The 11,094-nt window shown below is 33.2% G+C and overlaps 2 protein-coding genes across 2 annotated transcripts; one reads left to right on the plus strand and one right to left on the minus strand.

Moving 5' to 3' along the window:
* The first annotated feature begins 181 nt into the window (after positions 1 to 181).
* LOC107475157 (zinc finger CCCH domain-containing protein 48) lies at positions 182 to 3,272 on the plus strand. Its single transcript, XM_016094776.3, has 8 exons — positions 182 to 331; positions 833 to 1,388; positions 1,638 to 1,823; positions 1,883 to 1,984; positions 2,136 to 2,294; positions 2,435 to 2,614; positions 2,734 to 2,831; positions 2,942 to 3,272. Exons 2-8 carry the CDS (start codon positions 837 to 839, stop codon positions 3,084 to 3,086), a joined length of 1,422 nt encoding a protein of 473 aa, XP_015950262.1. The 5' UTR covers positions 182 to 331; positions 833 to 836; the 3' UTR covers positions 3,087 to 3,272.
* Positions 3,273 to 4,165: 893 nt separating this feature from the next.
* LOC107475158 (rhodanese-like domain-containing protein 10) lies at positions 4,166 to 5,375 on the minus strand. The gene is made up of 2 exons (XM_016094777.3): positions 4,815 to 5,375; positions 4,166 to 4,467 (listed from the first exon to the last, which is right to left on the minus strand). Exons 1-2 carry the CDS (start codon positions 5,279 to 5,281, stop codon positions 4,272 to 4,274), a joined length of 663 nt encoding a protein of 220 aa, XP_015950263.1. The 5' UTR covers positions 5,282 to 5,375; the 3' UTR covers positions 4,166 to 4,271.
* Between the last annotated feature and the right edge of the window lie 5,719 nt (positions 5,376 to 11,094).

Below are 11,094 nucleotides of genomic sequence, written 5' to 3' on the forward strand. Positions count from 1 at the left end.
TTTTATTTTTTATGGTAAATTTTGAAATTTTAAAAATAATTTATTTTTATATTTTTTAAATTAAATATTAATATTTAACCATTTTTAATAAATAGGTACCACTTTTTAGAAACCATAGCATTCACCTTAATTTAATTTAAGCTCTTATGAAATCTCTTTCCTTATTTACCCAAACCACGAAGTCTAAAATCTTAAACCGTCAACCAGAACCTATAAATAAGAGGACCTTCACTCAAATTTTCCTTTGAATTATCATACAAACACTTTCTTTTTCTCTGAATCTCTCTGACTCTGATTACGCATTACTATCCCAGTTCTACTCTCTACTCAGGTTTGTTTCTCAGAACGCTACCTTCTTTGGAATTCTCTATTTGGGTCATTTTCTCCTTTTTTGCGATGAATGCACTGCGTGAAGCGTTGTTCTCTCCGATTGGATTGGCCTCGCCGAAGCTCCACGCCATTCCCTGGTCGAAAGTTAGGGTTTTTATTTTAGGGTTCCTCTTAATTTCATTATCACCGTCGATACAGTAGTTTGGCGTGTTGGAGAGCAAGATTAAATAATTTGGGGGGTTTTGTTTGATTTGGTCATATGAAATTTCTTTTTTCCATTGGTGTTCATAATTTGTATTTTACTTAAGTGGTGTTACATTGGGTTTATGGAGACTTGGGGGAGTAACGGAATTTCGGTTTTGAAGAGGCCATGGATTCTGCAGCTTCTTCTTCTTGGGTTGTTGTTTGAGTTTTGGAAGAGATAAATAAGCAATGAAGGATCTTATTCATGGGAGTACTGTGTGCCTGATGTTATTTGGAATGTGCTTTCTTTTTTTCATAGTATTATGGCTGTTATAACCACAACAAGGAGGAGTGAACGTTTCCGGCGAACAACACCACCGACATGTAAGTATTGGCTAGCTGGGAGATGCAACCGAAATCCTTGTAGATTTTCGCATAGCTCACCAACATTGCCATCGAATGCATACTATAATGGCAATACCACATATAAGCATTCAAAGCAACCAACAAATTGCGCATCGAAGACCCTCGAGAAGCCAGCAAATCGTGCACCAATGGCTGTTGTGTCTGTTGAGAAGCCAACCAAGTGTGAACCAATGGCTATGTCTGATGAGAAGATTACAGTGTGTGGACTAGAGGCTGTGTCCGTTGAGGAGCCAACCAAGTGTGTACAAAAGGCTGTATTAATTGAAAAGACTGCAGATGTGGAAGATGTGGACACCGTTATTGCTGAGGCTCCTGTGGAGAAATCACGAAGTATTTGTAAATATTGGATGACTGACACTTGTGTGCATGGTGACCTGTGCCAGAATTTGCATTCATGGTTTTATGGTGATGGGTTTTCTACACTTGCAAGGCTTCATGAACACAAGAAGGTATAGATGTCTGATTCGACCTTTTATTATTTGATATAAACACATGAAAGTATATTCTATTTAGTTCTTTTGCCAAACTAATTGTTTAGTGAATTGCCTTGATTTTGAATTTGGATGGTACAAAAATATTGTAGCTGAAAGAAGTTTGAGCTTTAAGAAAATTATTTTCTAAAATGTTTACTCTAAATTAAATTGCTTAATAAGTGCCATTAAGTTGGATCCTTCTATGTTATCAAAAAATGTTGACAGGCTGTAACCGGGATTGCATTGCCGGCTGGTTCGGACAAACTTTATTCTGGCAGCACTGATGGCACAGTTCGGGTGTGGGACTGCAACACTGGCCGCTGTCTTGGTGTGATAAACCTTAATTCTGAAGTAACCTCGTTGGTATCTGAGGGCTCATGGATATTTGCCGGTGTGAAGAATGCTGTGAAGGTAAGTTCATATTCCACTCCTCTATTTTTTTTTTTTTTTAAATGAAAGTTGTTGTTAAGGCATGGAATATTCAAACCGGTGCAGATTTTACTCTTGATGGACCTATGGGGCAAGTCCTGTCCTTGAATGTTGGCAATGATATCCTCCTTGCTGGAGCAGAGGTAAATTGCCTTGCAGTGATTTATGGTTGTTGTAATTTCAACCTTTGTTTATAGTTAGCCATTTGCTACTTTTGTTGCTTGATTAGAGTTGTCATATTTCAGCTAGTTCTGTTGTCTTCGTTTTTGAATAATCTGTTTATTTAAATTGCAGGATGGTGTTATTTATGCTTGGAGAGTCAGCTCTGATCCCAAAGCTGAGTCTCCTTTCGAACTGGTTGCAACACTGAGTGGTCATACTAAACCGGTGGTTTGTCTTGCTATTGGATGCTACAAGATGCCTTATTCTGGGTCCATGGACCATAGCATTAAGGTAGTGTTTCTGTCAACTAGCAGTGTGTTGGTTTATTTATTTCAATGTGAGTTATCTTTCATGTAGAGCTTTTACACCATCCTCACAATATTTTTTTTGGTAAATGGTTTCATTTGTAATTGTTATTCTGTTCTCTATAGGTTTGGGACCTTGATACATTACAGTGCACAATGACACTTAATGGACATTCTGACGTAGTCACATCACTTATTTGTTGGGACCATTACTTGTTATCGAGTTCTTCTGATTGCACGGTCAATGTTTGGGTGTGCACTGAGGAGGGAATTCTGAAGGTGGCATACACTCACACTGAAAAAAATGTAAGTTTAACCCACCAATATTTGTACTGGCTGATATTTTAATTTTGGTTATGAAGGAGGTTATTGGTTTGTACAATTCATATTTTTATTTTATTTTATTTATTTATTTTTTATTATAGGCTGTTCTTGGACTGTATGGGATGACTGATGCAGAGGCGAAACCAATATTGTTCTGCTCGTGCAAAGGCAATTCAGTTCGTATGTATGAATTGCCGACGTGAGTGACCATCAAGCTTGCATCTAGTTGTCTTGCAATGTCTCTGTATTATATTATTCTTGTTTTTTCTTGCTGTTGTAGCTACTTACTTACTATGCCTGTTTCTACAGGTTTTTAGAGAGAGGTCGATTGTTTACAAGACAAGAAATTCGATCCTTTGAGATAGGCCCTAACGGACTCTTCTTTACTGGAGATGGGACTGGTTTGTTGAATGTGTGGAAATGGTTGGAAGAGCCTAAGGTGCCATGCTCCTGAGCTAAAAGAAAAGTTCTTTGGAGAAGGAGATTACAACTGCATTGCATCATGTAAAAAATGTTTGTCATGAATAATGGCTTAAGCTATGTTTGACTGGTGTAACCCGTTCTCCTCCGTGGAACTTTCTGTGTAATATAACATTCTATGTATTATACAATTTTCAATAAGATCATGAATTTTAAGAAATGGACATGTTATTTTAAATATTTCTTTTAAGTTATTAAATAAAAAATTATTCTTATATATCTCGATCTATCGTTCCCATAAAACTTAGCAAATATATAGTCAAAATATGCTTATATAATAATAAAGGTACAATAAGTCTACATGTACAATATTGAACCCTGCACATTATTGCAAAGCTACCACATTGACATGAGAAAGATGGCATGGCTTGTCTAATTAACAAGACTACAAATTAAAAAAAAAACAAAGTTCAATATGTACTACTTTTTTGAATTGGATGTATGAACTTCTATTGCTAATTAAATATGTACTCAAAAAATGATCAAATCACACATGAAGGTTCATTCAGACCTTGTACCATCCTTTCTTGAGACAACCCCAAAAATGTCCATCCATATTCTATTACATGTCTTATACTCTTGGATCCGTTTGCCTCTTATTCACCCATCTCTAAATAATAATTAATCACCAATAGAAGAAGATACAATAAAAAACAAAGGTAAAAGCTCTAGTATGTATATAGAAATGTGATGAATTAGGTGATGATAGACAACTTAAGTAGTCAAGTAATTAATCAAGGGTAGTCTTGGATGATGAAATAAAACAAAAAAAGATGAATGATGATTATTATAGTTGGTTTTTCTCTTTATGTTCATCAGCTATTGTGTATTGATTGTCTTTTATAATTAGATTAGTATATATTGACAACTGTTGTAACAGAATATCATGATATAATAATATCCTTATGTGTGTTAATTATTAACTTGTTGCTATTAGTGTAATTTAAAATTTGTTATTAGTTGTATTTTTCTATTTCTGGCTATGCCAGGTTCAAGTTCAACTACTGTTCAAAAAATGTTTCTTTTTTTTTTCAAGTGAAAATCAAAATAAAATTACACAGAAATAGATAATTGGATTGAATCTTTTTCTTCAAGTAAGTAGAACTCCTATATAACTTCTCAGCCACTAGAATAAAACATATATGCTAATGGTTTATCATCATTTACCCACTGCTTGTAGAAGTATAAGCAACTGAAGAAAATAGTAAGAGACTCCTCCAACTGTAGCATACTGCAACTTCTCTGTTCCTTCGATCCCAGGGAAGTCGTCGTCCTTTGATCGGCTGAAGCCGCCGGCTAACCATCCCAGATTTTTGTAACCTCCATTGTATAACTTTGAAGCTGCTGCCATTGACCTGAATCACTCACCAAAACCAACAATCATTTAGCTTCACTGCCATGATCAACTTGTTAGTTCTGCTTGTTGAGTTTTTTTCTTTTTAGTGATTATTCACGTGAAAATGTATTCATATAAAGATGATAATTAAAAATTGTTAGATGATTTAATATATTGAGCTAAACTATGTGATAATAGGCATCGACAAATATTTTGTAAAAGCCCACAATAACATATAACACATAATTTAGGTCATTTTTTAAGAATTAACTAATTATAATCCAATATATTAAAAAAAATTCACAAAAAGTATTAATCATGAAATTAAATTAACATTAGCAAGCTCATCCAGCTAGATACACTAACCTTAATCCCTCTCCACAAGCCACAAGAACCTTGGTACCCTTATCCGGAATAGCCACTTCAACTTGAGCAAGAAACTCAGGGTTCAATGTAGTTAGATATTGACCAGTCCATAGTCCAATATAACCAAAATGCACCCATTTCTTAAGTAATGTTACAGGGCTATTATCTGTGTCTTCAACAAAGATTGGCACGTGCACAGACCCAACAACACGTGCCTTCTCTGTCTCCCATGTTGGCCTAACATCAAGGAGAAGAAACCCTTCAGAATTCATGGCAATTGAAGCATCTTTGGGAAATATAGTTTTCACGGTGCCAGATTCTATGAGCTTCCTAGCACTCATAGGAGTGGTGGTCGAAGATGTTGTTGCATTGTTGAAGACATGGAACCTTGGTGTTCTTGGTTGTTGTTTCTTGTGATTCTTCACCATGGATGTTTTGAACATGTGGTTCAATTGATGAGTTGCCATGTTCTTCCTATGTCTATCTCTCTGTTTGTTGAATCTTGAATGTGTTTGTTATATTGAAGGTTGAAGGATTTGATTTAGACATGTTTTGGATGATAACATTATTAGTAAAATATATAGAGGACCATTACCATTGGCTTTCTGAGGTTTCTTTTTTGTCTCTTTGCATCTTGCATTTCTATCTTTCTTATCATTTATATTGGATAAGAGTTGCAGATATTTTTTTTTATCTACAAAAGGCCATAAGAAAATAGTACTTCTTAATGTTGTATATGTGTATGGATTTAATTTTGATAAAAACCTTGTTTTTGCCTTTTTGGACCACAATTTAGGAGATAGACCTAACAATATTTTGATAAAAGTTTTTAAGCTCGCAACTAGAGTGGTATATGGATAGAGCTGGATTGGACTTAATTAGAATTACATTCTATTGACTATAATTCGATTTTAAATTAATTTAAAATAAAATGGTTTAAATTGGATCGACTTTCATATATATAGAATTTTATATAATTTTTTTAACGAATTAATAAAATTTTATTTTTAAAGATTATTATTATATAATATTTATACTAAAATAAATGATTTTAAAGCAAAAACGATATTATATAATATAAAAAATATCAGTTGAAATGAAAAACATAATATTTTAATATTAAGGATAAAATATATTTTTTTGTCTTTGAAATTTGACAAAAGTTTTAAAAATATCTCTAAGTTTTATTTTGTTTCAATTTTATTCCAAAAATTTTCGATTTGCATAAAATATACCTCTGATGGCTAATGTTTCAAAAAATTTAAGACCAATTCAACAATAATTTCATAAAAACAACCCTCAATACAAGCAAATCAAGCATAATTTTCATGCATTATTGTTAGATTGGTTTTAAATTTTTTTGAAAATTTAGCCGTTGAGAGTATATTTGATGCAAATTGAAAACTTCTAGGACAAAATTGAAACAAAATAAAATTTATGGGTATTTTTGAAATTTTTGCCAAATTTTAAGGACAAAAAGTATACTTTACCCTAATATTAATTTCTTGATAAAATATATTATTTTAGTTATAGAATATGATTATAATCTTTATCAGATCTGTTGAACCATGATCTAAACATGGAGTTAAGTCTCACTTTAGTCTCTGAAAGATTAGCGAGTTGTACTAATCTAGTCTCTAACTTTTTGTTAGAATTTGGTTGAATTAGTCTCACGTTGCTTAGGATAGCAAATGGAGTGGGTGACCTAGACTATAAATATGAGGCTAAGTTCTCCATATTTTTTGCACCAGTCGGAAACACTTAAAGCTTGTATCTGACTTTTCTTTCCCTCTATACCTTTTGATTAGAGAGTGTTGTGAGGTGTAGTTAAATATTTGCTTTGAGAGTGTGAGTGTACTGGGGTGCCGGTGTTAGTGAGAAAGAAATCTATGTGTTGTAACAATTTTCACATAGTGATATTCTCTGGTTGTCATTTGGCAACGGCTGTGGTTTTTTTCTCCAGTAATTGGAGTTTCCACGTTAAATTCTTGTGTTGTGATTGTGGCTATTTTATTTCTCTGTGAAAGGTATTTTCTCAAGGGAAAATGGTGTATTATTCCCAACAAGTGGTATCAGAGCTTCGGTTCGGTGGGATTTATTCTTAGTATGCTCTGTGGTTACAGTCTAGTCTGACCTTCCACATCAGAAAAGAATTTTGTCGTATAGCTTGAGGTTGATCTTTGGTTGTTGTTGTTGTTGTTGGAAGGCAGTGTGACACTGTGAGAGTGCAGTTTGAAAAGGTTATGGCTAAGGAAAAACCTGGTATTTAAGTGTGTCCATTGTGACCCACCTCTCTTTCCTGGGAACCGTTCCTAGTGCACGGTATACAGTTGAGTTATACTATTCCAGTATACGGTTGCAACAATGTCAGGATATTCAAGTGCTATGAAGCTTGAAATAGAGAAATTTGATGGAAGAATCAATTTTGGCTTGTGGCAAATACAAGTCAAGGATGTGTTGATACAATCAGGTTTGCACAAGGCGTTGAAGGAAAAGATCTCTGGTATGAAGGATGAAGAATGGGAGGAACTAGATTTGAGAGTTGCAAGTGCTATTCGCCTGTGTTTGGCTAAGAATGTTCTTGCAAATGTGTAAGGAATGAAAACAGCCAAGGAACTTTGGGATAAACTCGGAGGGTTGTATCAGGTAAAGGGCATCTCAAATCGGTTGTTATTGAAGGAGCAGTTCCATAATCTACGCATGGATCACAATGTGAAAATCTCCGACCATCTTAGTGCTATCAATGGTATTGTCTCTGAATTAGAGGCAATTGGAGTAAAAATTGATGATGAAGATAAAGCACTGAGGCTCATATTGTCTCTCCCTTCTTCCTATGAGTATATCAAACCTGTTTTAATGTATGGGAAGGAAACTCTGAATTTTGAAGAAGTTGCCAGTAAGTTCATTGTTGAAGAAAGAAGAATGAAAAATGAGGGTATCACTTCATCAGATTTGGCACTTGTAGTTAGAGATGACAATTATGGAAAAGGAAATCGTGGAAGGAGTGTAACATGTTGGAAATGTAGAAAGTCTGGGCATGTAAAGAGAAATTATCCAGGTAATGCGGTTTCAGAAAAAGGCTCTCAATCTGATACTTGCAATATTGCTCTCTCTATGAGAGAAGATGATGTTCTCTAGAAGACAAGAAGTATCCTCATGGTATTACCGCACTGCCATGGATAAGGATAAGTTGTGGCAATCGGGTCCACAATTGCACACAGGCATTGGTTGGCGTTGAGATGCAAGGTGTGTGGCGGAATTATGTCGATGGCTGAAGAACTTTCAGGAAAAGCCAATTTGGAAGTTACACCATGAATTTTCAGCAAGGTTTCGATCTGTACTAAGCGAAATACTTGGAGTAGTCTAATTCCAAGTGAGTATACTTTCATGGTGGAGTATGATAGTTCTTTGAACTATGATTGTCGGTATAGATAATGGCAGCAAAGAATTGTCGGTGTTGACTATGGAAGCTGAAGATGTGTGACTATTTCAATTAAGGTGGAGATTGTTAGAATTTGGTTGAATTAGTCCCACATTGCTTAGGATAGCAAATGGAGTGGGTGGCCTAGACTATAAATATGAGACTAAGTTCTCCATATTTTTTGTACCAGTCGGAAATACTTAAAGCTTGTATCTGACTTTTCTTTTTCTCTATACCTTTTGATTAGAGAGTGTTGTGAGGTGTAGTTAAATATTTGTTTTGAGAATGTGGGTGTACTGAGGTGCCGGTGTTAGAGAGAAAGAAGTCTATGTGTTGTAACAATTTTCACATAGTGATATTCTCTGGTTGTCATTTGGCAACGGCCGTGGTTTTTTCTCCAGTAATTGGAGTTTCCACGTTAAATTATTGTGTTGTGATTGTGTCTATTTTATTTCTCTGTGAAAGGTATTTTCTCAAGGAAAAATAGTGTATTATTCCCAACACTTTTTAATTGCAACAATTTGGTCCTTTAAATTTTAAAAAATGCACCAATGTATTTTGTTATGTATTTTTTGTCACCGAAATTCAATACTGTTAGTGACGTAGCTCAAGTTTTGCTACGTTGGACATCTTAAAACGATGTCATACGCAAATTTTGGTGCTAAAAAATATATTAAACGATGTTGTTTGAGGGTTATGACAATGAATTTGGTTATGACAAGATTGTTCAAACTCTCAAACGACGTTGTTTAATGCTTTTTTTTAGCGCCAAAATGCATACAATGTTGTTTTAATATGTCCAGCATAGCAAGACTTGAGTCACGTTACTAACGACGTTGAACTCCGGTGACGAAAAATATACAAGGAACTATATTGATGCACTTTTTTTAATCTAGAGGATTAAATTGTAGCAATTGAGATGTCAAAAATTAAATTAGTGCAAGTCGCCAATTTTAAAAACCAAAATGAGATTTAACTTTTCAAACATGACTCAATAATTATATTGTAAAATAACAAATCTTAAACTGAATAAATATGTTTTGAGTTATTGAGTTAACAATGATATTTTTTTGGATTATATTGGAGTGTTACTCTCAAATAACTGAATAAGAAATCGTTTAATTTGAGGTATAGAGAAATTGAAAAAAAAAGTAAAAAAATTAAAATTTTTAATTTGTGTACTTTTCACAATTAAAAACAAATAAAAAATTACAATATTTGAGTATATTTAGGCATGGCAACAGGTACCTACAGAGGCGGGGACATATCCAATTTGTGTCTCTGCCCATCTCGTTCCTACCACGAGTAACGTGAACCTCGTATCCGCCGAAAATTGGGAACTCCACGGATATCCATGAATTTATAAAAGATAAAAAAAATGAAAAAAATGAAAAAAAATGAAAAAATTATATCAATCATCATGTTTCTTGTTTCTAAAGCATTAACAACAAAGATATTAACAATATGTTCCTTGTCTCCAAAAACATTAACAACGTTAACAACAACAAATAATATTAAACATATCCATAAAATAACCAAAGTATTAAATATATCTAAAAACTACAAAGCACAATTCATCACATTGTAGAATCCTCAAACCTTTTTTCATGAAGTAATGATAGTGATGGTAAATTTCGATTTGTTTGAATCCTACATAAAAAAGAAGAACACAATTAAAAGTCAAAATCGTAAAATAAATCATGAATAAGTCAATAATATGAAAAAAATAGTATTGTATATAATTTAGTAATTTTCTTACATCAACATCTGCTTCAATGCTATTAATTGTATAGCACTCAAATCCTATGTTAGTTGTGGTTCCAAATTCATTCCAAAACCAATCTTGATTTCACATTAAAGTCTCTAACATATTTAGACACAACCTACTACAATGTGGTGTAACAAATCGATCACCAGTACTAAATGAAGACTCAGAAGCAACTGTAGATATAGGAATCGCCAAAAAATCTCTAGCAATCGCTTTCAAAGTGAAAAATTTTGTGCCATTTGATTTTCACCAATTTAAGATATCAAAGTTATCTTCAGTTTGTGACACAGGTCTTTTTTTAAGATAATAATCTAACTCGCTTTTTGTATCAATAAATACATATTATTTCTCACTTACATGGGCAGCAAAGTCAGCTTGCCAAAATTCATGACTAAACTTCTTCTCCCTTGAACATGAAGGTATTGATAGTGGCGACGACATACTTAAATGAGTAGCTTGGTCTCTCTCTTCTCTTGGTTGCATATTTAACTTCGTCCCCCACCCTGTTTAGTATATTGGGTCCCGTCTCCCGTTTTCACGAGTAGAAATCAGTCATATATCTGTCTTCTAGTGAGTAAATCCTCGAGAGTACCCGTGTCAGAAATTTTTACCATGTCTAAACATATCACTCATATGATCATTTTCATAGACAAAAAAATTAACTTTAAGTTTATGTGTTTTGAGTAAGATCGGATCATGAACACCCTTATTTATAACATATCAAAATTATATCTAGCTATATTATTTATATCATCATAAATATAAAAATGTTATATAAAAGTCAGAAGTTAATAATTATCATATTTTTATATAATTTTTAATAAAATAATTAATTACTAAAATAATCAATTTTGTTGCAAATAAATTTTTATGATAAAATAATCAATTTTTTTATGAATATAAAAAAGTCGCATTAATTAACAAGCTAGGTTCTAATGAGGTTTTACTTGGATAGCAAAGTAAAAATAAAAAAAAGCTTTCAGTTAAAAATAAAATTAGAGTATCTTTTTGACTGAAAAAATTATTCTGTTCTATATAATATTTATTAAATACGCTGATAAAAAATTTTATATTTTTGATATTAAATATAT

This window comes from Arachis duranensis, chromosome 2 (assembly GCF_000817695.3).
Source record: "Arachis duranensis cultivar V14167 chromosome 2, aradu.V14167.gnm2.J7QH, whole genome shotgun sequence".
Classification (NCBI taxonomy): Eukaryota; Viridiplantae; Streptophyta; class Magnoliopsida; order Fabales; family Fabaceae; genus Arachis; species Arachis duranensis.

Coding starts and splice junctions, on each gene's coding strand:
- LOC107475158 (XM_016094777.3), bottom strand. CDS start 5,281: ATGGCAACTCATCAATTGAACCACATGTTCAAAACATCCATGGTGAAG. Junction 4,468..4,814: donor GCTTGTGGAGAGGGATTAAG/GTTAGTGTATCT, acceptor TGAGTGATTCAG/GTCAATGGCAGCAGCTTCAA.
- LOC107475157 (XM_016094776.3), top strand. CDS start 837: ATGGCTGTTATAACCACAACAAGGAGGAGTGAACGTTTCCGGCGAACA. Junction 2,295..2,434: donor CCATGGACCATAGCATTAAG/GTAGTGTTTCTG, acceptor TGTTCTCTATAG/GTTTGGGACCTTGATACATT. Junction 2,615..2,733: donor ACACTCACACTGAAAAAAAT/GTAAGTTTAACC, acceptor TTTTTATTATAG/GCTGTTCTTGGACTGTATGG.